Here is a 22,767-nt window from a genome sequence, read left to right on the forward strand (position 1 = left end):
GTGTTGGTCTTTCATGTGGAATTCCAATAACATTGATGTATGTTTGTGGCAGTAATGTGACAAAATGTGGAAAACTTCAAGGGGGCCGAATACTTTTGCAAGCCACTGTATATTGTGGTGGAGAATGTTCAGCTTTGGAGAAATTGTGGTGGAGAATGTTCAGCCTTGGAGGGATTGTGGTGGAGAATGTTCAGCCTTGGAGGGATTGTGGTGGAGAATGTTCAGCTTTGGAGAAATTGTGGTGGAGAATGTTCAGCCTTGGAGGGATTGTGGTGGAGAATGTTCAGCCTTGGAGAAATTGTGGTGGAGAATGTTCAGCCTTGGAGGGATTGTGGTGGAGAGTGTTCAGCCTTGGAGGGATTGTGGTGGAGAGTGTTCAGCCTTGGAGGGATTGTGGTGGAGAATGTTCAGCCTTGGAGGGATTGTGGTAGAGAATGTTCAGCCTTGGAGGGATTGTGGTGGAGAATGTTCAGCCTTGGAGGGATTGTGGTGGAGAATGTTCAGCCTTGGAGGGATTGTGGTGGAGAGTGTTCAGCCTTGGAGGGATTGTGGTGGAGAATGTTCAGCCTTGGAGGGATTGTGGTAGAGAATGTTCAGCCTTGGAGGGATTGTGGTGGAGAATGTTCAGCCTTGGAGGGATTGTGGTGGAGAATGTTCAGCCTTGGAGGGATTGTGGTGGAGAATGTTCAGCCTTGGAGGGATTGTGGTGGAGAGTGTTCAGCCTTGGAGGGATTGTGGTAGAGAATGTTCAGCCTTGGAGGGATTGTGGTGGAGAGTGTTCAGCCTTGGAGGGATTGTGGTGGAGAGTGTTCAGCCTTGGAGGGATTGTGGTAGAGAATGTTCAGCCTTGGAGGGATTGTGGTGGAGAGTGTTCAGCCTTGGAGGGATTGTGGTGGAGAATGTTCAGCCTTGGAGGGATTGTGGTAGAGAATGTTCAGCCTTGGAGGGATTGTGGTGGAGAATGTTCAGCCTTGGAGGGATTGTGGTGGAGAATGTTCAGCCTTGGAGGGATTGTGGTAGAGAATGTTCAGCCTTGGAGGGATTGTGGTGGAGAGTGTTCAGCCTTGGAGGGATTGTGGTGGAGAATGTTCAGCCTTGGAGGGATTGTGGTAGAGAATGTTCAGCCTTGGAGGGATTGTGGTGGAGAATGTTCAGCCTTGGAGGGATTGTGGTGGAGAATGTTCAGCCTTGGAGGGATTGTGGTGGAGAATGTTCAGCCTTGGAGGGATTGTGGTGGAGAATGTTCAGCCTTGGAGGGATTGTGGTGGAGAATGTTCAGCCTTGGAGGGATTGTGGTGGAGAATGTTCAGCCTTGGAGGGATTGTGGTGGAGAATGTTCAGCCTTGGAGGGATTGTGGTGGAGAATGTTCAGCCTTGGAGGGATTGTGGTGGAGAGTGTTCAGCCTTGGAGGGATTGTGGTAGAGAATGTTCAGCCTTGGAGGGATTGTGGTGGAGAGTGTTCAGCCTTGGAGGGATTGTGGTAGAGAATGTTCAGCCTTGGAGGGATTGTGGTAGAGAATGTTCAGCCTTGGAGGGATTGTGGTGGAGAATGTTCAGCCTTGGAGGGATTGTGGTAGAGAATGTTCAGCCTTGGAGGGATTGTGGTGGAGAGTGTTCAGCCTTGGAGGGATTGTGGTGGAGAGTGTTCAGCCTTGGAGGGATTGTGGTGGAGAGTGTTCAGCCTTGGAGGGATTGTGGTAGAGAATGTTCAGCCTTGGAGGGATTGTGGTGGAGAATGTTCAGCCTTGGAGGGATTGTGGTAGAGAATGTTCAGCCTTGGAGGGATTGTGGTGGAGAGTGTTCAGCCTTGGAGGGATTGTGGTGGAGAGTGTTCAGCCTTGGAGGGATTGTGGTGGAGAATGTTCAGCCTTGGAGGGATTGTGGTGGAGAGTGTTCAGCCTTGGAGGGATTGTGGTGGAGAGTGTTCAGCCTTGGAGGGATTGTGGTAGAGAATGTTCAGCCTTGGAGGGATTGTGGTAGAGAATGTTCAGCCTTGGAGGGATTGTGGTGGAGAATGTTCAGCCTTGGAGGGATTGTGGTAGAGAATGTTCAGCCTTGGAGGGATTGTGGTGGAGAGTGTTCAGCCTTGGTGAGATGGTGGTGGAGCATTGTTCTCCCCAGAATTTTTTTCCAGCCGGGTGACATGAAAAAAGTAGACGGGTGGGGCGAGATGAGAGAATGTAGGGCCGGGGCGTCTGTTAGCAACTCTGCTCACCACATAGGAGGTGAGCCGATGACAGCCGGGTGCTCACCAAAACTAGCCGGGTGGAGCATCCGGGTAAAAGAGCCTGGGGAGAACACTGCGGAGAATGTACAGTGTTAGTGAGATTATGGTGGAGAATGGTCAGCCTTGGAGAGATTATGGTGAAGAATGTTCAGTCTTGGTGAGATTGTGGCAGAGAAAGAAAATGCAGCTTGTGATGTCTCCAGCCATGGAGGTTCTTGGTTATTTATTGCTTTGTTTGCCCACAGGTACGACTCCCTGACGGGCGTTCCTTCCTGCCAGCGGGCTCTGGCCTTTGAGAAGGGAAGTGTACTCTTCAATATGGGGGCCCTCTACACCCAGATCGCGGCCAGGCAGGATCGTCTGTCTCTACAAGGAGTGGACACGGCCATCAATGCCTTCCAGAAGGCTGCCGGTGAGTGGCTCAGATGGGTAATCCGCTTCCAGTACACACATCTGTGAAGGCTTCTGTCTACATTCATTATCAGAGGCTATTTTTAAATTGCCCATGCAAAGGATGGGGTGTTGGTGCGTAAAAGGTGGACAACCTGTCCATGTGAGCTAGACCTGAAGCATGAGCGAGGAGAAGGGTGATTCTGTACAATATATTTACTTGGAGCTGTGCTAACAAAGCATTGCCCCGTGCTGTAGGGATGCCGGTGTTGGCCATGCCAGTGCAGTGTCAGGCCTTATACACCGCAGGCAGAGTCTGGCAGAACCTGTTGTGTCGGCATGTCGGTTGCTGAATTAGTGTGTTAGTGGTTATTAAACTTAAAGAGGAACTCCAGTGAAAATAGTGTAATGAACAAAAGCACTTACTTTTTACAATAATTATGTATAAATGATTTAGTCAGTGTTTTCCCATTGTAAAATCTTTCCACTTCCTGATTTACATTCTGACATTTATCACATGGTGACATTTTTACTGTTGGCAGGTGATGTCACTGGAAGTAGCTGCTGCTTGCTTTTTTGGCCGTTGTAAACAGCTGTTATTTCCCATAATGCAACAAGACTCCCACAGTGTGATGTCAGAACCATGGTCCTGACATCACACAGTGGGAGGGGTTTCTCCACAATATCAGCCATACAGAGCCCCCTGATGATCCGTTTGAGAAAAAGGAAAAGATTTGTGGAGGGAAAGGGGGTATCAGCTACTGATTGGGATGAAGTTCAATGCTAGGACACGGTTTCTCTTTAATTAGGGTGGTTGTGTTGGGGGTACGCAGTCGTAACACCATCTTCTTCCTTCCCCAGGATGCTTCAATTACTTGAAAGAAAACTTCTCGAACGCCCCCAGCCTGGACATGAGCGCCGCCTCCCTGAACATGCTGGTGCGGCTGATGGTGGCCCAGGTCCAGGAGTGCATCTTTGAGAAGTTCAGTCTGGAGAACACTGAAAATTCCTTCCTGAGTCAGATCCAGATGGCACAGGAAGCCGCCAGGGTGAGTGGAGTGCAGCCAATCACAACTATCCTACACCGATGATTTCCACCCTACAATCACATCTAACCAATCATGTACACCACTGGTACTCGCACTAAGGCCCGTGGGCCGAATGCAGCCCGCCAAGGCTTTTTCACTGGCCCCCAAACACAAAATGTAAAACTTCTAGATGTGGCCCACTGCACCTGTAAATATCAGCGGCCCGCATATAGAATAGCAGTGCTGGCCCCACCCATCCACATACTGTAGAAGCCAGTGAGCAGTCATTCCCTAGCTTCCAATCCAATTCTGCATCAGGTGACACTGCTGTCCTATTGAATGGCAGGTTGTCACCTGGGTGCTTCCCTGTCTGCTGCACAAAGACGTTTTCCAGGCGCCGCATGACTGAATGGCTGCTGTTGGGAGGTCTCCTCCGGGCATGACTGGGGGATCCATACCTAGATTCAATGTAATGTTTTTCAGCATCATTTTATGTATGTTCCGGCCCCCCAGCCATCTGAAGTATGTTGTTCCAGCCCTTGACTGAAAAAGTTTGGGGACCTCTGATGTACACCCTACAATCACATCTAATCATAAACTGATTATGTACATTCTGTCGCTCTGCAGGGCTTTTCCTCAATGCAGAATAGGAAATCCCAGAATGTACAGAACACTAGCAGCACTTCTTTTAACTGTCATCTTATCTTTCTAAGGGCCTGTTCACACTAGGCCAAATGTGAAATGGTAAGCCTTGCAGATTTGTTCTGTCCGTTCTGCATCTGCTTGCAACAATTTCCCCATCCGCTCCACGTCCACTACTGCGACGATCACAATCGGCCATATGCATTCAGCCCGGAGGCCAGCAGAAGCATGGGGCTCTCCATAGGCTGCAACAGGCCAAGTCTCCCTAGCAACAAGGAGAATCATCATTGGTCTACCATGAACCAATGAGAATTATCCCTGTTGCTGAGAATTGCCATTGGTCTTTTGCAGCCCAATGGAAATCCCCATGCTAATACCAGCCACTGGGTTGTGTAAGATGGGCCGAGCGTCAGCGATCAGTGCTAGGGCACGTAATTTTTACGTCCACGGCGGCAATCGAATCCGGCGAAGCAGATTCGGCAACTATCTTAGTGAGTATGGACAGTGTCCGTTCTCATAGGCTTTCATTGCATACATTTTCCGGTCCGGGAAAATGTTCCAAGTTCAGACTCAGCGTTTTCACATTTGGATCTGCTTCCTGTGCTAAGCGAAGCTTTAAAAAACTTCCTGAACGGGTACACTTTTTTTAAGCAAGTGTGAACCGGCCCTTACAAAGGTAGCATGCAGAAACAATGGGCACATAAGACAATGGGCACAACCCAATTCACTTTTACTTTTTAATGTTTCAACTCCTGTTCAAAATAACTTTTCAGCAGTCTGTAAATCACAAGTAGGCGAAACAACTCCTGCCAAAAGTATTCCTGCTTGCTGGTGGCTTACGAGGCATTTTATTGACAAATCGGCTAACTTCGGTGTATCACTTTGGGCGCCGCCATTAGGTGGTAATGAGAATAACGGCTATAGCGACACTCAGTGACTAATCTCGGCGGGAGCGATAACCGGAGCTCAAATTAGGGGGGGAAAAAATTGAGGTAATTAAAAGTTCCTAAGTAATTTCCACAAAGAAAGTTAAACTATCCACTCTCCACCCATTTTTTGGGGTCCCACGCCTTCCCCCCCCCCCCCTGAGCTGTGCCCCCAGCCACTCCCACATATCCCAGAACCCCCTGAGCCACGCCTACATCACTGCCTATTTATTTATTTATTCAATGGAAGGATCTACTTATTTACTGCTGTGTGCAGGATGTGACTGGTCCACCATCTATTTCTGTCCCCCTACAGGTTGAAGACGTGTACACGCTGGTGTACAGGACCATGATGCACCCACCGGTGAAAGACTACGTGCCCTTCTCGTGGACCACCATGGTGCGGGTCAAAGCTGAACACTTCAAAGCCCTGTCCCACTACTACGCTGCAAACGCCCTGTGTGACTTCACCAGTGAGTAGATCTCCTGCAGGGGGCGCTGTACAGGAAGGGGGTACATGCCTAGCTCAGCGTGACTTCACCAGTGAGTAGATCTCCTGCAGGGGGCGCTGTACAGGGAGGGGGACAAGCCTAGCTCAGCGTGACTTCACCGGTGAGTAGATGACCTGCAGGGGGCGCTGTACAGGGAGGGGGACATGCCTAGCTCAGCGTGACTTCACCAGTGAGTAGATCGCCTGCAGGGGGTGCTGTACAGGGAAGGGGGACATTCCTAGCTCAGTGTGACTTCACCAGTGAGTAGATCTCCTGCAGGGGGCGCTGTACAGGGAGGGGGACATGCCTAGCTCAGTGTGACTTCACCAGTGAGTAGATGTCCTGCAGAGGGCACTGTACAGGGAGGGGGACATGCCTAGCTCAGCATGACTTCATCAGTGAGTAGATGTCCTGCAGGGGGCGCTCTACAGGGAGGGGATAAAGATCAATAGGTAAGCAGTCTGTTGACATTTTTAGGATACATACAGAAAAATCCATTTATAGTAAACACCAAGGAACTGGGCTTAAGTGGTTTACTATATTAGAAGTTTACTATATCAGTAATTTTCATACTCAAGAACATGACGTATACCACAGGCACAGACAGTGTCTAAGCTGCATCACAATGTACAGTGCTCAATATGAAGGGATTTGCATGCAATAATCACACAACCGCTTACACAGAAAGCATAGGTCTCACCAGGTAATGCAGGTACAGCACTGATAGTGTGCTCCTCTGTCCACATTTCTGTGCAGCCTGGATGATGCTGTAGCTTTGCAGCCATGCACACACAAGACACAGATGACAGGCAATACCTTCAGTGATCAGGCAGCAGCTTGCACAGGAAGCATAGATCTCACCAGTTCCAGTGCAGTACTGATAGTGTGCTCCTCTGTCCACATTTCTGTGCAGCCTGAATGATGCTGTAGCTTTGCAGCCATGCACACACAAGACACAGATGATCGGCAATTCCCTCAGAGATCAGGCAGCAGCTTGCACAGAAAGCATAGGTCTCACCAGTTCCAGTACAGTACTGATAGTGTGCTCCTCTGTCCACATTTCTGTGCAGCCTGGGTGATACTGTAGCGTTGCAGTCATGCACAAGCGAGTCACATGACAGGAAATTCCCTCAGTAATTAGGCCACAGCTCACACACTTTAAGGGCAACTGAAGTGAGAGGGATATAGTAGCTGCAATGTTTCTTTCCTTTTAAACAATACCAGTTGCCTGGCAGCCCTGCTGATCCTCTGTCTCTAATACTTTTAGCCATAGACCCTGAACAAGCATGCAGCAGATCAGATTGGAAATCAGATGAAGTCAGACTGGATTAGCAGCATGCTGGTTTCAGGTGTGTGATTCAGACACTACTGTAGCCACATAGATCAGCAGGGCTGCCAAGCAACTGGTATTTTTTAAAAGGAAATAAATATGGCAGCCTCCACAGTCTTTTCACTGCAGTTGTCTTTTAAAGGGGCACTATGGCGAAAAATTGTAAAATGTAAAATATGTGCAAACATATACAAATAAGAAGTACATTTTTTTCCAGAGTAAAATGAGCCAAAAATTACTTTTCTCCTATGTTGCTGTCACTTACAGTAGGTAGTAGAAATCTGACAGAAGCGACAGGTTTTGGACTAGTCCATCTCTTCATAGGGGATTCTCAGGGATTTATTTATTTTCAGAATCAGAAACTTTTTCGCCGAGCACGACTGGGTTGTGCCCGGAATTGGGCTTGGCACGTACAGGGTTACTGACACATGAAATAGTTACAAATACAGGACAGGACATGCAGTAGGAACAGAACATTATATAGCATTTATGCAGAGGGAAACAATGTGGCATAAGTAACACACAAAAAACAAAAACAAAAAAAAAACACTTGTGCTACAGTGAATGGCAGTTGCTCTGTCCAACTACCAAAAAAAACGGCGTAGCGAGCATGGAAGCCGGCCAGCATCATTGTTTAAATCCTTTTTAGGGAAAATTTTTATAAAGAATAAAAGCCTTGCTGAGAATCCCCTATGAAGAGATGGACTTGTCCAAAACCCGTCACTTGTGTCAGATTTCTACTACCTACTGTAAGTGACAACAACATAGTAGAAAAGTAATTTATGGCTCATTAAGGGCTGGTGCACACCAAAAACCGCAAGCAGATCCGCAAAACGCTAGCGTTTTTTGAACCGCTTATTGTCATTTTGATAGCGCGGTTTTGGGGCGTTTTGGGGGCGTTTTGCGTTTTTTGCGTGCGTTTTTGCAAGCGTTTTTGGAAGCGTTTTGCGTTTTTCAGGAAAAGAGGTAGAAAGACCTTAAACAAAGGGTTAAAGTGCGATATATTGATGACACATGTGAAGCACATTGAGCAATTGAAGTAAAAAACCCAATATAAAAAGGGTGGGGTCCTTAACAACATTGTGGGTTAGTTCAGGAGAGGTGACACTGTGGTTTGGAGAGAAGAGTGACTTGTTTTTGAGAATGTTTCCTGATGTGCTGTTATTGCTCTGTGTAGCAGCATATATGAGACGTAGGCCAAGGACAAGGAGATACTGGGTGCATCCCATGCTACAAGAGCGGCGCCGGAAGGGTCAATTTAGGACCCTATATAGAGATTTGAGGCAGCATCCAGAAAAGTTTTTTGGCTACACCCGCATGTCTGTGTCCAGGTAAGAATACTTGTCACTTATTTTTATCATGGGGCTAAGTATTTTGGGGAGGAATGAAATTGGAAGCACTTTTTGGCCCTTAGTTAACTGTGTTTGACTGTAAACAGAAAAACAACACAATAATCAATCCGCTGTATACATAAGCTAACCAAATAACTGTGATACTTGATCCTGGTGTGTTATGTATTCAATGCCTAAGGCCTCCATCTAATTTTTCTATAGGAGTAACTACTATATTATATATCCATAGTTTACCCAAAACATTTGGAGTATATTATGACCTTACATACTCCTGGTGCATACTTCATTAAGTATATGGCAACAATCAGCATATGGGACACAGTAATGAAGCAATGTTTGAACAAAATCTTTCGTTTTAATGTTTTGTTCTTCTGTGCAAAGAATATTTTGGACATGTGTTGTCCATACTTTGCTTTCAGCAGCAAAAGTAATATGTCACAAATGAAAAATGTTTCTGCAACAAACAGTAGATCTAAAGATAAGCATGCTCTTTTTTCCTAGTTTTGATGGCCTTTTAGCCAAACTGAAGGATGCCCTTCGCCGACAAGACACTAACTTTCGCCTAGCAATCACACCAACTGAGCGACTCCTCATAACATTGAGGTAATGTAAACTAAGATCCAAATCTGAGCATTGAACAATAAAATAAAATGTAAAACTACAAAAAACTAGTCATGTTGTGATAGCAAATCACACATACTACCAGGGCCCTGATTGTAAGCATGTGTACCTGATTCAGCATTTGTATGAGGCTGGCTGTGCGATGTTAAATCAGTGTACACTGTAGAGTCACTGTGCATAGATGATGTTTGAAATCGCATACCTTGATCAGGGCGCTGAGGTGGAGGCATAGAGTAATGAGGCTGTTGACCATATGGCATGTTATGCATATGCATTGGTGGGTAGTGGGGTGGGTCATAAATGCGTTGCATATGGTAAGAGAGTTGTGGGTGTGCATTATATTGTTGGCTGGAAGCAGGCAGGTGTGGTTGCTGCAAGTAGTTGTGCACATTGTCATCTGCACGGCTCTCAGGTAGTAAGAATCTCCCCAGGGTCTCAGAGATGGCATGTCTGGCTGCCCATTGCTTATCAGGAGGCACTTTTTGTAATAGTGGCACCAAACTTAAAAGATACTGTGTGCATGGCTCTTTAAGTTGTTTCATTTCATCCTCTCGCTTCTCCATATGATCAACAGCCTTTTCTATTGAACTAATCAGCTTCTGGTCGTATTCAGCCCTGCTCATACCTCTTCCTATTCTCCTGCCTTGTGTAGCTATCCTCACACCTCTACTAGACCTGACAGTTGTGCGTGTCCGACTACTCGCTGGGCTGTGTGGTGTGTGATCTGGGGTAGTAGAGTCACTGTCTTCCACTGTAGCAGTGTCAACATCCTGTGTAGTGTCTTCTTCAACTTCCACATCACTGGTGGTGGTAGGTGGCACCTCTACATCGTCCTCCTCAGGATCTGGTGGTAGGCTATCTTCAGTCCTTTGGAAAGGGGAAAGCACAACTTTAGTTCATGGAATAGTGACCATGGATGTCACAGCAAATATATGGGCACAATGCGATGCATCTTTCATTGCAAAACAATAGCAGTAGCCTGTCTATTTTTCCCATTATTTGTGTACATAGCTTTTAGGCACAGCCCCTGAGCAAGCATAGAGCAAAACTGGCCTGAGTAAACTAGCACTGATTTTGGTATATGTGTGTTACAGATGTGTGATGCAGACACTACTGCAGCCAAACATATAACCAGCACTGTCAGGCAACTGTTATGTTGGGTAACGAACAGTCCACATTCCTGTCATGTAATCATTTTAAACTGGACCTATGCCATCCTTACATTAAGCTACGTCCCCCAATATATTTGGTAGAGTGATGGCAGATTATTCGTTCCACACTACTGAATTGCATTGTGGGCCTACTCCTTCCTTCACTGTTCTATTGGCGAAGTTGACAAACATTGCAATAGGTTAACATTTACGCCATACTTACTCAGCCGGTTCATGATGTTTTCTTAGAAATTCTAATATGCCACAATATTTATATTTTGTTCGCTGCGAACTTCCAGACCCACTTTTGGATTCATGGTATTGCTTTTCAATCTCCTTTTTGTAACTGTCTCTGACCGACTTCCATCTTGTCCGCAGGAGGGCAACTAGGAATAAAAATAAACATACATGTTATTTCTTTTCTTTTGCAGATTTCTGGCAACAGGGCATTCATATGCAGCACTTCACTACCAATTCCTCATGGGAAGAAGTACAATCCGATACTTAGTTTTGGACACCTGCAAATTGATCTGGAAAGTACTTCAACCGGAATTTATGCCAACTCCTGACGTACCTATGTGGGAGGCTAACATGCAGCTTTTTTGGGAGAAACATGATTTCCCTAACTGCCTTGGAGCAGTGGATGGGAAACATGTCAGACTGGTTATGCCTGCATTCACTGGCAGTCTCTATTACAATTATAAAAAATTCTTTTCACTAGTGCTCATGGCTGTTGTGGATCCTAATTTGAAATTTATCTATGTGGATGTTGGGGCTTACGGAAGTTCCCATGATTCCTCAGTCTTCCAGCACAGTCGATTTGGCGTGAAGCTTCGCACAGGCCAGATGACTTTACCACCACCACGCCCCTGGCCTGACACTGTAGAACCACCTTACCCCTGTGTGTTTGTGGCTGATGAGGCCTTTGCACTGTCTGAGCATGTTATGAGACCGTATGCACAGAGAGATATGACTCATAAGAAAGTAGTCTTTAATAACCGCCTGACCAAAGCCAGACAAGTAGTAGAATGTGCATTTGGAATTCTGGCAAACAAATGGCGCATTTATCACACTGCTATAAAAATGCAACCAAAGTATGCTATAATAGTGGTGAAGGCAACATGTATTTTGCATAATTATGTGAGAACACTAGATAGCATGACCATAGAGGAGGAAGAGGGGGATCTTTCAAACAGTGCTCTTGTCACTTTACCACCAACTACTTTACGTGGTCCCATTTCTGCCATTCACAACAGAGACAAATTAGCTGATTATTTTGTGCCATAACTGTAAGAACTAAAAAACCTGCAGGCTGCTATTTACTTACATGACGAGATCAGTATTATTGTGCAAATAAACATTCTTGAAACCGTGTTGTATGTCTATATCATTCATGACACTCTAAAGTGGCAAATAGCGCCCTAATAATACATGTGAGTACATACACACACATGTACCTGCTGTTTATAAGGAGAGATGGCTATAGAGAGAACAGCTTTGCCAGAGACCTGTGATAATGAAATTTCTAATTGTTTAATTACTCATTTAGTGGAGGGGTGATGATATATTGTCTGCAAAGTGCTGCATGAAATCAATAAAATACAACAATTCTGTACACATATACTTACTCTTAGAATCCTTGCCCTTTTGGCTCAAAGTATTCCATTTTTCTCCAAGAAAATCTTTTGCAATGTTGCTCCAGATTTCATGAGCCCTTTGGTGATCTTTATATCCAGGCAAAGACTTGTCATAAAGTTCTGGGCTGTTTTCAATCTTAATTATCAGGTTTTCTGTGGTAAACCACTTTGCTGCCATCTTCCTCCTGCGCAGTCTAAAATCCCTCATGCAAATCTGCCACACAGGAAGCACACTTTGACCTGGAAGTGCGCATTCTTGAAAAAAACGCATCCGCATCAAAATCCGCTTGATCAAGCGGTTTTACAGGCGTTTTGCGTTTTTCCTATACTTAACATTGGAGGCAGAAACGCATCCGAAATCCAAAAAATGCCTCACCCAGGCATTTTTCGTTTCTGCAAAACGCCTGCCGCTCTGGTGTGCACCACCCCATTGAGATACATTGACAAAGCAGATCCGCAGCCGCAAGCGGATCTGAAAACGCCCAAAAAGCCGCTCGGTGTGCACCAGCCCTATTTGTTTGTTTGCACATACAGGGAGTGCAGAATTATTAGGCAAATGAGTATTTTGACCACATCTTTATGCAGGTTGTCTTACTCCAAGCTGTATAGGCTCGAAAGCCTACTACCAATTAAGCATATTAGGTGATGTGCATCTCTGTAATGAGAAGGGGTGTGGTCTAATGACATCAACACCCTATATCAGGTGTGCATAATTATTAGGCAACTTCCTTTACTTTGGCAAAATGGGTCAAAAGAAGGACTTGACAGGCTCAGAAAAGTCAAAAATAGTGAGCTATCTTGCAGAGGGATGCAGTACTCTTAAAATTGCAAAGCTTCTGAAGCGTGAGCATCGAACAATCAAGCGTTTCATTCAAAATAGTCAGCAGGGTCGCAAGAAGCGTGTGGAAAAACCAAGGCGCAAAGTAACTGCCCATGACCTGAGAAAAGTCAAGCGTGCAGCTGCCAAGATGCCACTTGCCACCAGTTTGGCCATATTTCAGAGCTGCAACATCACTGGGGTGCCCAAAAGCACAAGGTGTGCAATACTCAGAGACATGGCCAAGGTAAGAAAGGCGGAATGACGACCACCACTGAACAAGACACACAAGCTGAAACGTCAAGACTGGACCAAGAAATATCTCAAGACTGATTTTTCTAAGGTTTTATGGACTGATGAAATGAGAGTGAGTCTTGATGGGCCAGATGGATGGGCCCGTGGCTGGATTGGTAAAGGGCAGAGAGCTCCAGTACGACTCAGACGCCAGCAAGGTGGAGTACTGGTTTGGGCTGGTATCATCAAAGATGAGCTTGTGGGGCCTTTTCGGGTTGAGGATGGAGTCAAGCTCAACTCCCAGTCCTACTGCCAGTTTCTGGAAGACACCTTCTTCAAGCAGTGGTACAGGAAGAAGTCTGCATCCTTCAAGAAAAACATGATTTTCATGCAGGACAATGCTCCATCACACGCGCCCAAGTACTCCACAGCATGGCTGGCAAGAAAGGGTATAAAAGAAGAAAAACTAATGACATGGCCTCCTTGATCTGAACCCCATTGAGAACCTGTGGTCCATCATAAAATGTGAGATTTACAACGAGGGAAAACAGGACACCTCTCTGAACAGTGTCTGGGAGGCTGTGGTTAGATATCCCCCTAAAATAGCTAAAACTAAAAACAAACTAAAAACTACTGTCAAAAATATTCAGCTTTGATATTAATGAGTTTTCTTGGGTTCATTGAGAACATGGTTGTTGTTCAATAATAAAATGATTCCTCAAAAATACAACTTGCCTAATAACTCTGCACTCCCTGTATTTAAAATTTTAAAAATTTAAGTATACCAATTGTAGCCATGAAGTTGTGGCCATGAAAGGGTTACCCAGGTTAGCAGTAATGGTGGACTCTGCCGCAGGGAAATGCAGATAATCTGCGGGTCATTCTCCGGATCTGTAACAGTGGCCAGGGCAAGACCCGATCAATAATCCTCCATTCCTCGGAGTTCCGTCCAGCCCGGACCGCAGCACAAATCCCAGATTATCCCGCGCAATCCCTTTATCTGCATTCCTCCCGCAGATTGTCTGTATGTAATCCCAGCGATCTCCCCGCGGGCCTCAGTGTGAGCAGCCAGATCCGTCCTGAACGAGGTTATCAGGGGGAACTCTGCTCATGGCAACTGGCATTGCCCTTCGAGATCAGCTGATCTCTGTGCCCAATCACGCTGTCCAACAATGATCACCGTACCAGTGTACCTGTCACTGACTTCAGTAGTGTCTAAACCACCAGTTCATGCAATACATGGCGCGCCCCCTGCTGGGTGGCACATGGGACACACCTGGTTCCAGTTAGTACACAGTGCCTCATTATATGGACCTTCTGCTATGTTTTTTTGATACATAATAGTTATCTAAGTTGTTTGCAGTAACCAGTCCGGTCTCATTCCTTTTATCACCGTGGTCTGATTCAGATTGCATATATCCTATACACAGCAAGATATACATATACCATTTCTCTGATGAAGCGAGTGTTTAAACCATGAGACATGCGTCAGGCAAAAAAAAAAAAAAAATTTTTAGAATTTTTTTACTTTACGGGGTACATATAGAATATGTATATGTATCACGGATGACTGTACCATACAACATTTGAGACAAAGTTTCCATTATTCTACCATATATGCTGACCTCCCACCAGGGTCACAAGTGACAGGGGTGTGTTTTTTGGGTAAAGAGACAGAGTAGAGCACTGTGGGTAGACACTGAATATATCATTACAGTTTGCAGATAAATGTCAGGATTGTTAATCGACTGACAATCTGTGCTCTGTTCCTTCCAGCATCGCCCGGCCTCGAATTGATCGAACAGGAGAAGCTTCTTCTGCAGTTCCACACGACGCCACCAGAGGACATCTGTATAAATTTCTTGCTGCAAGACCAGGAGGAGCGCAGGAAGCTGGGTAATGGACGCACCCCGTGACGTGTTAGCCTATATCTATTAACGTGCCCCTGAACTCTTGCACAGGACAGAAGGAAAACATAGAGAAAGGCACCCTGTATGTATTTTAGAGAGTTTAGCCTGTCTAATTCCCCCTCATCTGTGACTAATCACAAGTTGTAATTTGATCTCTCTGCAGTGTCAGCTCAGGAATCTGCTCTGCCACGGCAGAGCAGCTAATTGGTAAACACAGGATGTTAACAATATGTCTGCTTCCATAAAACACACACAATTGCTCATTACCAGTTCAAACAATTTCCTACCTCTATCTGGTCAGCAGACGCCAGTCGGCCAATCAGGTGTACGGCCATACACCCTTTGCCTGCCATACCAAATCTAGCAGAGATTGCATAAATTAGCATTCAGGTGGGAGGCTCGGTTGGACGTAATCGTTGATTACATCTTTTACAGGGACGCCCCGTGTAGGCACATCTCTCACACAGTCCCCTCCCTAACCACTCACCTGTCAACCGCATCCTAGAAGCTGCAAAACCGAAATTTAAAATCACAAACACTGGTTCGCACAACAGCCCGGGGCCCCTGGCTGTCGTGCTTCCATAAAAGCAGGAAATAGGCACACTGCAGATTTATTACAGGATTTGTGTCAGCTGTAACACAATAATTGTTTTTCTTTAAAGGTTATTATGCTGTTGCTTATCTTTAAGAGCAGATAGAAAGTTATGAGTTCAGGTCAGCCTCCTGCTGATCTATATACATCCAGCAGGGGGTGGGGCATGCGTAGCTGTGCTGAGCTGTGGGTGAGTGCTCCGCCTCCTGCTGATCTACATACAGAATATCCTGCAGGGGGTGGGGCATGTGTAACAGTGCTGAGCTGTGGGTGAGTGCTCCGCCTCCGGCTGATCTACATACAGAACATCCAGCAGGGGGTGGGGCATGTGTACCCAGTCTAGAGCTGTGGGTGAGTGCTCCGCCTCCTGCTGATCTACATACAAATCATCCTGCAGTGGGTGGGGCATTTGTAGCAGTGCTGAGCTAGTCAGCATTAGCGTAAGTAAGTGGTTTTTTTTTCTTTAGTGCTTCTTTTTTGTATACAAGCTTTAACCAGATACATCCTACCTAACAAGACGGCTGGTGTCGGTGTGTGCCGCTACATTGTGCAGACGCTGGGTAGCAGATTGTGTGGCTGTGGGAAAGCGTGCGGTTCATGGGGGCAGGCACTGGCGGGGGGTGCATGCATGTGGCCTGGCTCATGCACAATACGGCGACATACTAGTGCCCGTTAACGTAACGGACCTGATGGCTAGTGTAAATAAGTGGCTTTCCTAAAACTCCTTTCCAAATAGCCCCGCTAGGCAGTCTGACGTTCCTCCATGTATTCTAGTGGAGGTGTTTATAGGATTCTCTCTGTGTCCTGATTTTACACTTCCAGTAGAATAATACACTCCAGAGAGGAGAAACAGGAAGATCACCTGTAAGTAGAGGGTGAGGGGCAGGAAATAAGGGGGATCCCTCATGGACAAATATTGAGCAATACCCAACAGGAGCTCAGTCCTTCCCCCGCTATCTACAAAGCTGCCATCGGCTTCTCCTGGGATATCTCTGCAGCTTCCGTTAGAATGTCCCTTTTCACTCGTTTGAAAAGCTGACGGACTGTTATCTCTGCGCTGGAGCTGTTTATTCTGGCACAGAGGCATGGAACAGTCTTTATATTGACTTTGCTTGTTACAGGCATTGTGCTCAGACACCGCCATCTAGTGGCAATTGTGATCATTGCAGATTGCTGCTCTTGATAATTGTCATTTGAGGATTTTGTGCTGCTAATCCCGCAGCGTGACTCCTGATTGGATTTATTGTCTCATCGTATATCGCTGTCTTCTGTCTGAGGACATCCCGGAGGTTCCCAGCGCCGGTGTTAATCGCCTTTGAATATGGAGTCAGTGTGACAGAGAGATGTCAGATAAACATGTGACAACAGGCTGCAGAGCTGAGAAGATTGTTAAAGGGGACCTGAACTCAGAACTTCACCTCTGCTCTAACAGATAAGCAACAGCATAATAACACTTATAGAAAAACGTTTCTTTGCTACAGCTGATACAAATCCTGCAATAAATCTGCAGCGTTTCTACTTCCTGCTTTCAAGGAAGCAGACATATTGTTAAAGAGAGTCTGAAGCGAGAATAGATCTCGCTTCAGACCTCATATATAGCAGGGGTACATGTGCCCCTGCTAAAACGCCGCTATCCCGCGGCTTAACGGGGGTCCCTGCCCCCCAAAATCCCCTCCGTAATGCGGGGGAGCGCTTCCGCATTGGGGCAGGGCTAACCGCCGCAGCCCTGCCCCACGCGCGTCTGTCAGCACGTATCTCCGCCTCTCCCTCGCCCCTCTGTCTTCCTTCACTGAGAGGGGCGGGGGAGAGGCGGTGATGCGCGTCTGATAGATGCGCTGGGAGGCAGGGCTGCGGCTGTTAGCCCTGCCTCCAGGAAGCAAAATTAGCGACCAAGTCTGCGACCAAGGTTTGCGGGGCTGGGTTGGGGGGTCAGGGACCCTCGTTCATCCGCGGGATAGCGGCGTTTTAGCAGGGGTACACATGCCCCTGCTATATATGAGAGCTGAAGCGAGATTTAGTCTTGCTTCAGTGTCTCTTTAACATCCTGTGCTTTCAAATGAGCTTATCTGCCATGGCAGTCAGGTGACATGGGAGAGATTAAATTACAATTTGTGATTAGACACAGATGAGGGGGAATTAGACAGGCTAAAAACTCTAAATACATACCATTTCTCCATGTTTTCCTTCTGTCCTGTGCAAGAGTTCAGGTCCACTTTCAAGCAACGATAACAGCCGGGGATAACCTGTAATGAAATAACCTCTCCAGACTCTTTATTGTCCTACCTGTCTTGGGTCCAGTGTAGCATCATCTTTGTATAAAACGCAGGCCATAGAGCGGTTAGTGATGACTGCAGCCATGTTTAGTTCCGTATCATCTCCTGGGCGGTAGCTTCATGTTTAGCATGCCTGGGGAAAGGATTCTGCTGATCAGTGCAGCTGTCATGGTCAATTATGCAGGCTAAAGGTAGCCATACACTGGTCGATTTGCCATCAGATTCGACCAACAGATAGATCCCTCTCTCATCGAATCTGATCAGAGAGGGATCGTATGGCTACCTTTACTGCAAACAGATTGTGAATCGATTTCAGCCTGAAACCGTTCACAATCTGTGGTGGTGGTGGTGGTGCCGCCGCCACTCCCCCCCCCCCCCCCCCACCGCATACATTACCTGCTCCGCCGGCGCGACTCCCCCGGTCACCGCTGCTCCGTCTCCGCTCTGGTCTCCGGGTCCGGTATGCTTTACTTCTTCCTGCCCGGCAGGAAGTTTAAACAGTAGAGCGCCCTCTACTGTTTAAACTTCCTGCCGGGCTAGAAGAAGTGAAGCATGCTGGACCCGGAGACCAGAGCGGAGACGGAGCAGCGGTGACCGGGGGAGTCGCGCCGGCAGAGCAGGTAATGTATGCGGGCTCTATTGCGTCGGTCGTCGGGTACTCTAACGCCGCTAGCGAAGCGCTCCCTACCCGCGGGCGATCGATGGTAATTTTCCGCACGGAGCGATCGACTGGATCGGACGAAATGGATCGAAATTCGGCGTGTAGCGGGAACGATGTGACAGCAGATTCGATCCCAGTGATGGAATCTGCTGTCGATCTGGCGGGAATCGGCCTAGTGTATGGCCAGCTTTACTTCCTCCTTTGTTTACTTATGAAACAGAGGCTTCTCTCCTCTCCTTCTCTTCCCTCGAGTGACATCTCCTGAGACTGGGAGGCCGGGAGATATGGGTATATTAGGCAAAGCAGGTGGTTACGGCGCTCAGCACTAAGCGCTGAAACAAGGCGCCCCATAGCGGTATTGTTATACCGTGTGGGGCACATAAGGGTAATTCAGTGCACTGGCGATCGCCGAAGCCCAAACCCGAGGTGAGAGTGAAATGAAGGCTGCCATACTTTTAAACAATGCAAGTTCCCTGGCTGCTACCCCTGATCCTTTGCTTCTAATGCTTTGTACACATCATACAATTTTCTGTTAAGCTGGCCATACACTGGCCCGATTTGCCGCCGTTTCGACAGCAGATTCGATCACTGGGATCGAATCTGCTGCCAATCGTTCGCGCTACACGCCGAATTTCGATCCATTTCATCCGATCCCGTCGATTGCTTGGTGTGGAAAATTACCATCGATCGCCCGCGGGTAGGGAGCGGCGTTCGAGTGCCCGACGACCGACGCAATAGAGCGGCAATACATTACCTGCTCTGCCGGCGCGACTACCCCCGGTCACCTCTGCTCCGTGTCCACGCAGGTCTCCGGCATGCTTCAGTTCCTCCTGCCCGGCAGGAAGTTTAAACAGTAGAGGGCGCTCTACTGTTTAAACTTCCTGCAGGGCAGGAAGAAGTAAAGCATGCCGGACCTGGAGACCAGAGCGGAGAAGACAGCGGAGACCTGGGACTGGAGTTGCGCCGGCAGAGCAGGTAATGTATGCGGGCGGGGGGAGCGGCGGCAGCACCACCACCACCACAACAACAGATTGTGATCGGTTTCAGGCTAAAATCGGTTCACAATCTGTTTGCAGTAAAGGTAGCCATACAATCCCTCTCTGATCAGATTCGATCAGAGAGGGATCTATCTGTTGGTCGAATCTGATGGCAAATCAACCAGTGTATGGCTACCTTTAGATTATTTTCTGTAAAGTACTGGTAGAGACTGGTCATTATCTGTGGTGCATTGTCTTCTGGTTATCTCCTGCTGAGTAGAACAAATCCTAATTGCTCGGCAGATAGATGGTTAGATAGATAATTTCCAACATGTTGGAACTTATCTATCTGGCAGGTAAATCTAAAGGCGCGTACGCACGCCATATTTCCACAAATAACGCTGGGCGGTCTTTAACCGACAGTAGCACGTGTGTACGCGCTGTCGGCGGACTGATAAGACTGTTTCTGAATGATCCGCTGAGCAGATCGTTCAGAAACAGCCTTATCGGTCTGCCGACAGCTCGTACACACGTGCTACTGTCGGCAGAACGTCCGCCCAGCGGGAGGGTCTGGCGGACCCGTCATTTTCAGAAATATGGCGTGCATACACGCCTTTAGATTTACCTGCCAGATAGATAAGTTCCAACATGTTGGAAATTATCTATTTAACCATCTATCTGCCAAACAATTAGGCATTGTTCTACTGAGCAGGAGATACCAGAAGACAATGCACCAGAGATAATGGCCAGTCTCTACCAGTACTTTACAGAAAATAATCTAAAGGCCCATACACACGTCGGATTTGCGCGAACGACGGGTCGTTTGAACGTTCCGTCGTTCGCACGTTTCCGCATGAAATCCGGCGTGTGTACAGACTATCGTTCGGGAGATAAGACTGGTTACCAACGATCCGCCCGGCGGATCGTTGGTAACCAGTCTTATCTCCCGAACGATAGTCTGTACACACGTCGGATTTGACGCGAAAACGTCCGGACGACGGAACGTTCAAACGACGGGGTCGTTCGCTAAAATCCGACGTGTGTATGGGCCTTTACAGAACATTGTATGGTGTGTACAAAGCATAAAGCCCCCTCTACACGATTCAATTCCAGGTGCGATCGATCAAATTCGATTAAATCCGACATGTCCGATCGGGATTCGATCGATCGTATGATCGATTTCCATTGAAAACTAGCCAAAATCGATCACGATCGATCAAATCCCGATCGGACATGTCGGATTTAATCGATTCAATTGCACTCGAACAATCACGTCTGGAATTGAATGGTGTAGAGGGGGGGCTTAATACATTTAGCCATAGACCCTGAAAACGCCTGCAGGTCAAAAGCTTCATACACACACATGTATAGCAGCAGGTAACCTTGCACCTCCCCAGCTGACCCCGCCCTGAGTACTGCTACTCCATGCATCTCGCACTTCTCCAGCTGATCCCCATTCTTCTCCCCGCAGGGAAGGCCCACCTGAAGAAAGCACTCATGAAACATGAAGAGGCCATGAGAATTCACAGCCTGTGCAAGATCCTCCGTAAGATGGACATCCTGCAAGAGGTCCTGACACTGGCGCACAAACGCTCGCTCAGCAAATACTCCGATATCGACCACGAGGAAGATTTCTTTGAGACGGGAGAAGCCCCCGACATCCAGCGTAAGCGTCTGCTGGGGAATATACATTTTATCTCTAAGATTCAGTCGGCCTTCACCTCCCAGTGAAGATAAGAATTAATGATTGTAATCTGTGGTGAATGGCTGTAATTTCTAGTCATATAGCAGCGCCCTCTACTGTACGGAGGACTCTTCCACATTAGAAAACCTTTTTTTTCCTGATTTTTCAGCAAAAACTCACGAGAAGCCAGAGATAACGAATCCTGTGTTCTCCAAGGTGAAAGTGACAGACATCTTCCAGCAGCTGGTAAGCGGGCGGCCGGAATTCAGCACGTTTATCAGTTGTAATGATAGCCTCGTGTATGGGGCGCCCTGCTAGATCCTGCCTCCTGATATTAGTTTTACACGCCGATGTACAGGAAGTGATCCTGATATCTCCTCCCCCGCGGGTCCGCCTCTGTCTTCTCAGTCAATAGCCTCGTATATGAGGCGCCCCACTAGATCCCGCCTCCTGATATTAGTGTTACACGCCGGTGTACAGGAAGTGCCCCCCCCCCCCAGATATCTCCTCCCCCGCAGGGTCCGCCTCTGTCTTCTAAGTCAATAGCCTCGTATATGGGGCGCCCCACTAGATCCCTTCTCCTGATATTGGTGTTACATGCCAGTGTACAGGAAGTGACCCCAATGTCTCCTCCCCCGCAGGGTCCGCCTTTGTGTTTTCAGCCGATAGCCTCGTATATGGGGCGCCTTGCTAGATCCCTCCTCCTGATATTAGTGTTACACGCTGGTGTACAGGTAGTGAACCCGATATCTCCTTCCCCGCAGGGTCCGCTCTCCGTTTTCTCAGCCAAGCACAAGTGGCGGCCGGCGCAGAAGGTTCACCTGCAGCGAGGAGACGGTGGCTTCGGATTTACGCTGAGAGGGGATTCTCCGGTGCTGATCGCCGGCGTAGTACCGGGCGGCTGCGCTGCTGTGAGTATCGTACACGGGAAACGGGCGCAGCGCATGGAAAACGCTGCAGGAATTCTTGCTACAAACATCATTCCTATATTGGACTGGTATTTAAAGAGGACCTGTAGTGACATGAAGTACAACGCAGAAAATTATCCTGATTTCAGCAGCCGAAATATTTCCTGTATCTATATACAGCAAGACCCCTGATATCCGGCACAGGCGGTGATTGCCTAATGCCGGGTACATGTCTGTTGCCTGAGGGCCCTTTCACACTGGGGCAGTGCAGTATTTTTACTGCACCCAACTGCCAGGCAATGTAAGTCTATGAAGATGTCCATACTTGCACGGTACGGCGCAACGCGGCGGAAGTGATTTTTTCCGTTGCATCCCCGACGCAGGTCCAAAACTACGTTACCATGCGGCTTCTGCATCAGCCCGGAAGTCATGTTAGTCTGACGCGCGCTTGCCGTCACTTCCTGCTTTGAGGTATGCGGAAGTGCACAGAAGCGTATTGTAAAAATATGCTCCCGCGCATGCGTGCCGTGACCTCACGTCGGTAATAGTTTTAAAGAGATCCCGCGGTGGGTTTCTGATATGAATATTAGGACACAGAGGCACATTCGGCATACAATGACCAGCCTCTGTGTCCTTATAGTGTTCCCCCCCCCCCCCCCCGTGCTCTGCTGTCCCCAGTATAAAAACCACCACGCTAGCGACACACAGCTTGTCGCTAGTCTGTTATTTACCTCGGCCTGTCACTCACGGCCGCTCCCCCGCCTCCTGCATATCTCCACTCCCTGCTTGCGTCCCTTTCCTCCCCGCCTCCATATGCTTCCTCCAATCAGCTTACGGAGGTAGAGAGGGAAGGGATGCAGGCGGGGAGTGGCAATATGCAGGAAGCGGGGGAGCGGAGGTAAATGACAGCATCAA

At 47.6% G+C, this 22,767-nt stretch overlaps 3 protein-coding genes across 4 annotated transcripts in view; 2 read left to right on the forward strand and 1 right to left on the reverse strand.

Moving 5' to 3' along the window:
• The window catches only part of RHPN1 (rhophilin Rho GTPase binding protein 1), a 91,580-nt gene that overhangs the window by 63,135 nt on the left and 5,678 nt on the right, over nucleotides 1–22,767 (forward strand). For both annotated transcript variants that reach the window (XM_068238119.1, XM_068238120.1), the window contains exons 8-14: nucleotides 2,474–2,640; nucleotides 3,480–3,667; nucleotides 5,531–5,687; nucleotides 14,624–14,743; nucleotides 20,732–20,926; nucleotides 21,114–21,190; nucleotides 21,709–21,855. In XM_068238119.1, coding sequence (XP_068094220.1) covers nucleotides 2,474–2,640; nucleotides 3,480–3,667; nucleotides 5,531–5,687; nucleotides 14,624–14,743; nucleotides 20,732–20,926; nucleotides 21,114–21,190; nucleotides 21,709–21,855 — 1,051 coding nt within the window. The remainder of the gene's footprint in view (nucleotides 1–2,473; nucleotides 2,641–3,479; nucleotides 3,668–5,530; nucleotides 5,688–14,623; nucleotides 14,744–20,731; nucleotides 20,927–21,113; nucleotides 21,191–21,708; nucleotides 21,856–22,767) is intronic.
• Nucleotides 8,163–11,532, forward strand: LOC137519249 (uncharacterized). The gene is made up of 3 exons (XM_068238122.1): nucleotides 8,163–8,366; nucleotides 8,889–8,990; nucleotides 10,591–11,532. Exons 1-3 carry the CDS (start codon nucleotides 8,179–8,181, stop codon nucleotides 11,444–11,446), a joined length of 1,146 nt encoding a protein of 381 aa, XP_068094223.1. The 5' UTR covers nucleotides 8,163–8,178; the 3' UTR covers nucleotides 11,447–11,532.
• Nucleotides 8,464–12,195, reverse strand: LOC137519248 (uncharacterized). Its single transcript, XM_068238121.1, has 3 exons — nucleotides 11,788–12,195; nucleotides 10,383–10,545; nucleotides 8,464–9,875 (listed from the first exon to the last, which is right to left on the reverse strand). The coding sequence occupies exons 1-3, from the start codon at nucleotides 12,071–12,073 to the stop codon at nucleotides 9,056–9,058; spliced, it is 1,269 nt and encodes a 422-aa protein (XP_068094222.1). The 5' UTR covers nucleotides 12,074–12,195; the 3' UTR covers nucleotides 8,464–9,055.

The sequence above is a fragment of the Hyperolius riggenbachi genome, chromosome 5 (assembly GCF_040937935.1).
Source record: "Hyperolius riggenbachi isolate aHypRig1 chromosome 5, aHypRig1.pri, whole genome shotgun sequence".
NCBI classification, from domain to species: Eukaryota; Metazoa; Chordata; class Amphibia; order Anura; family Hyperoliidae; genus Hyperolius; species Hyperolius riggenbachi.

Excerpts from the sequence above, each read along its gene's own strand:
- LOC137519249 (XM_068238122.1), top strand. The coding sequence starts at position 8,179 with ATGTTTCCTGATGTGCTGTTATTGCTCTGTGTAGCAGCATATATGAGA. Across the intron at positions 8,367-8,888 it reads ACCCGCATGTCTGTGTCCAG|TTTTGATGGCCTTTTAGCCA; the intron begins GTAAGAATACTT and ends CTTTTTTCCTAG. Across the intron at positions 8,991-10,590 it reads CGACTCCTCATAACATTGAG|ATTTCTGGCAACAGGGCATT; the intron begins GTAATGTAAACT and ends TTTCTTTTGCAG.
- LOC137519248 (XM_068238121.1), bottom strand. The coding sequence starts at position 12,073 with ATGCGGATGCGTTTTTTTCAAGAATGCGCACTTCCAGGTCAAAGTGTG. Across the intron at positions 10,546-11,787 it reads AAAGGGCAAGGATTCTAAGA|TTGCCCTCCTGCGGACAAGA; the intron begins GTAAGTATATGT and ends TTTTATTCCTAG. Across the intron at positions 9,876-10,382 it reads AAACATCATGAACCGGCTGA|GACTGAAGATAGCCTACCAC; the intron begins GTAAGTATGGCG and ends CCCTTTCCAAAG.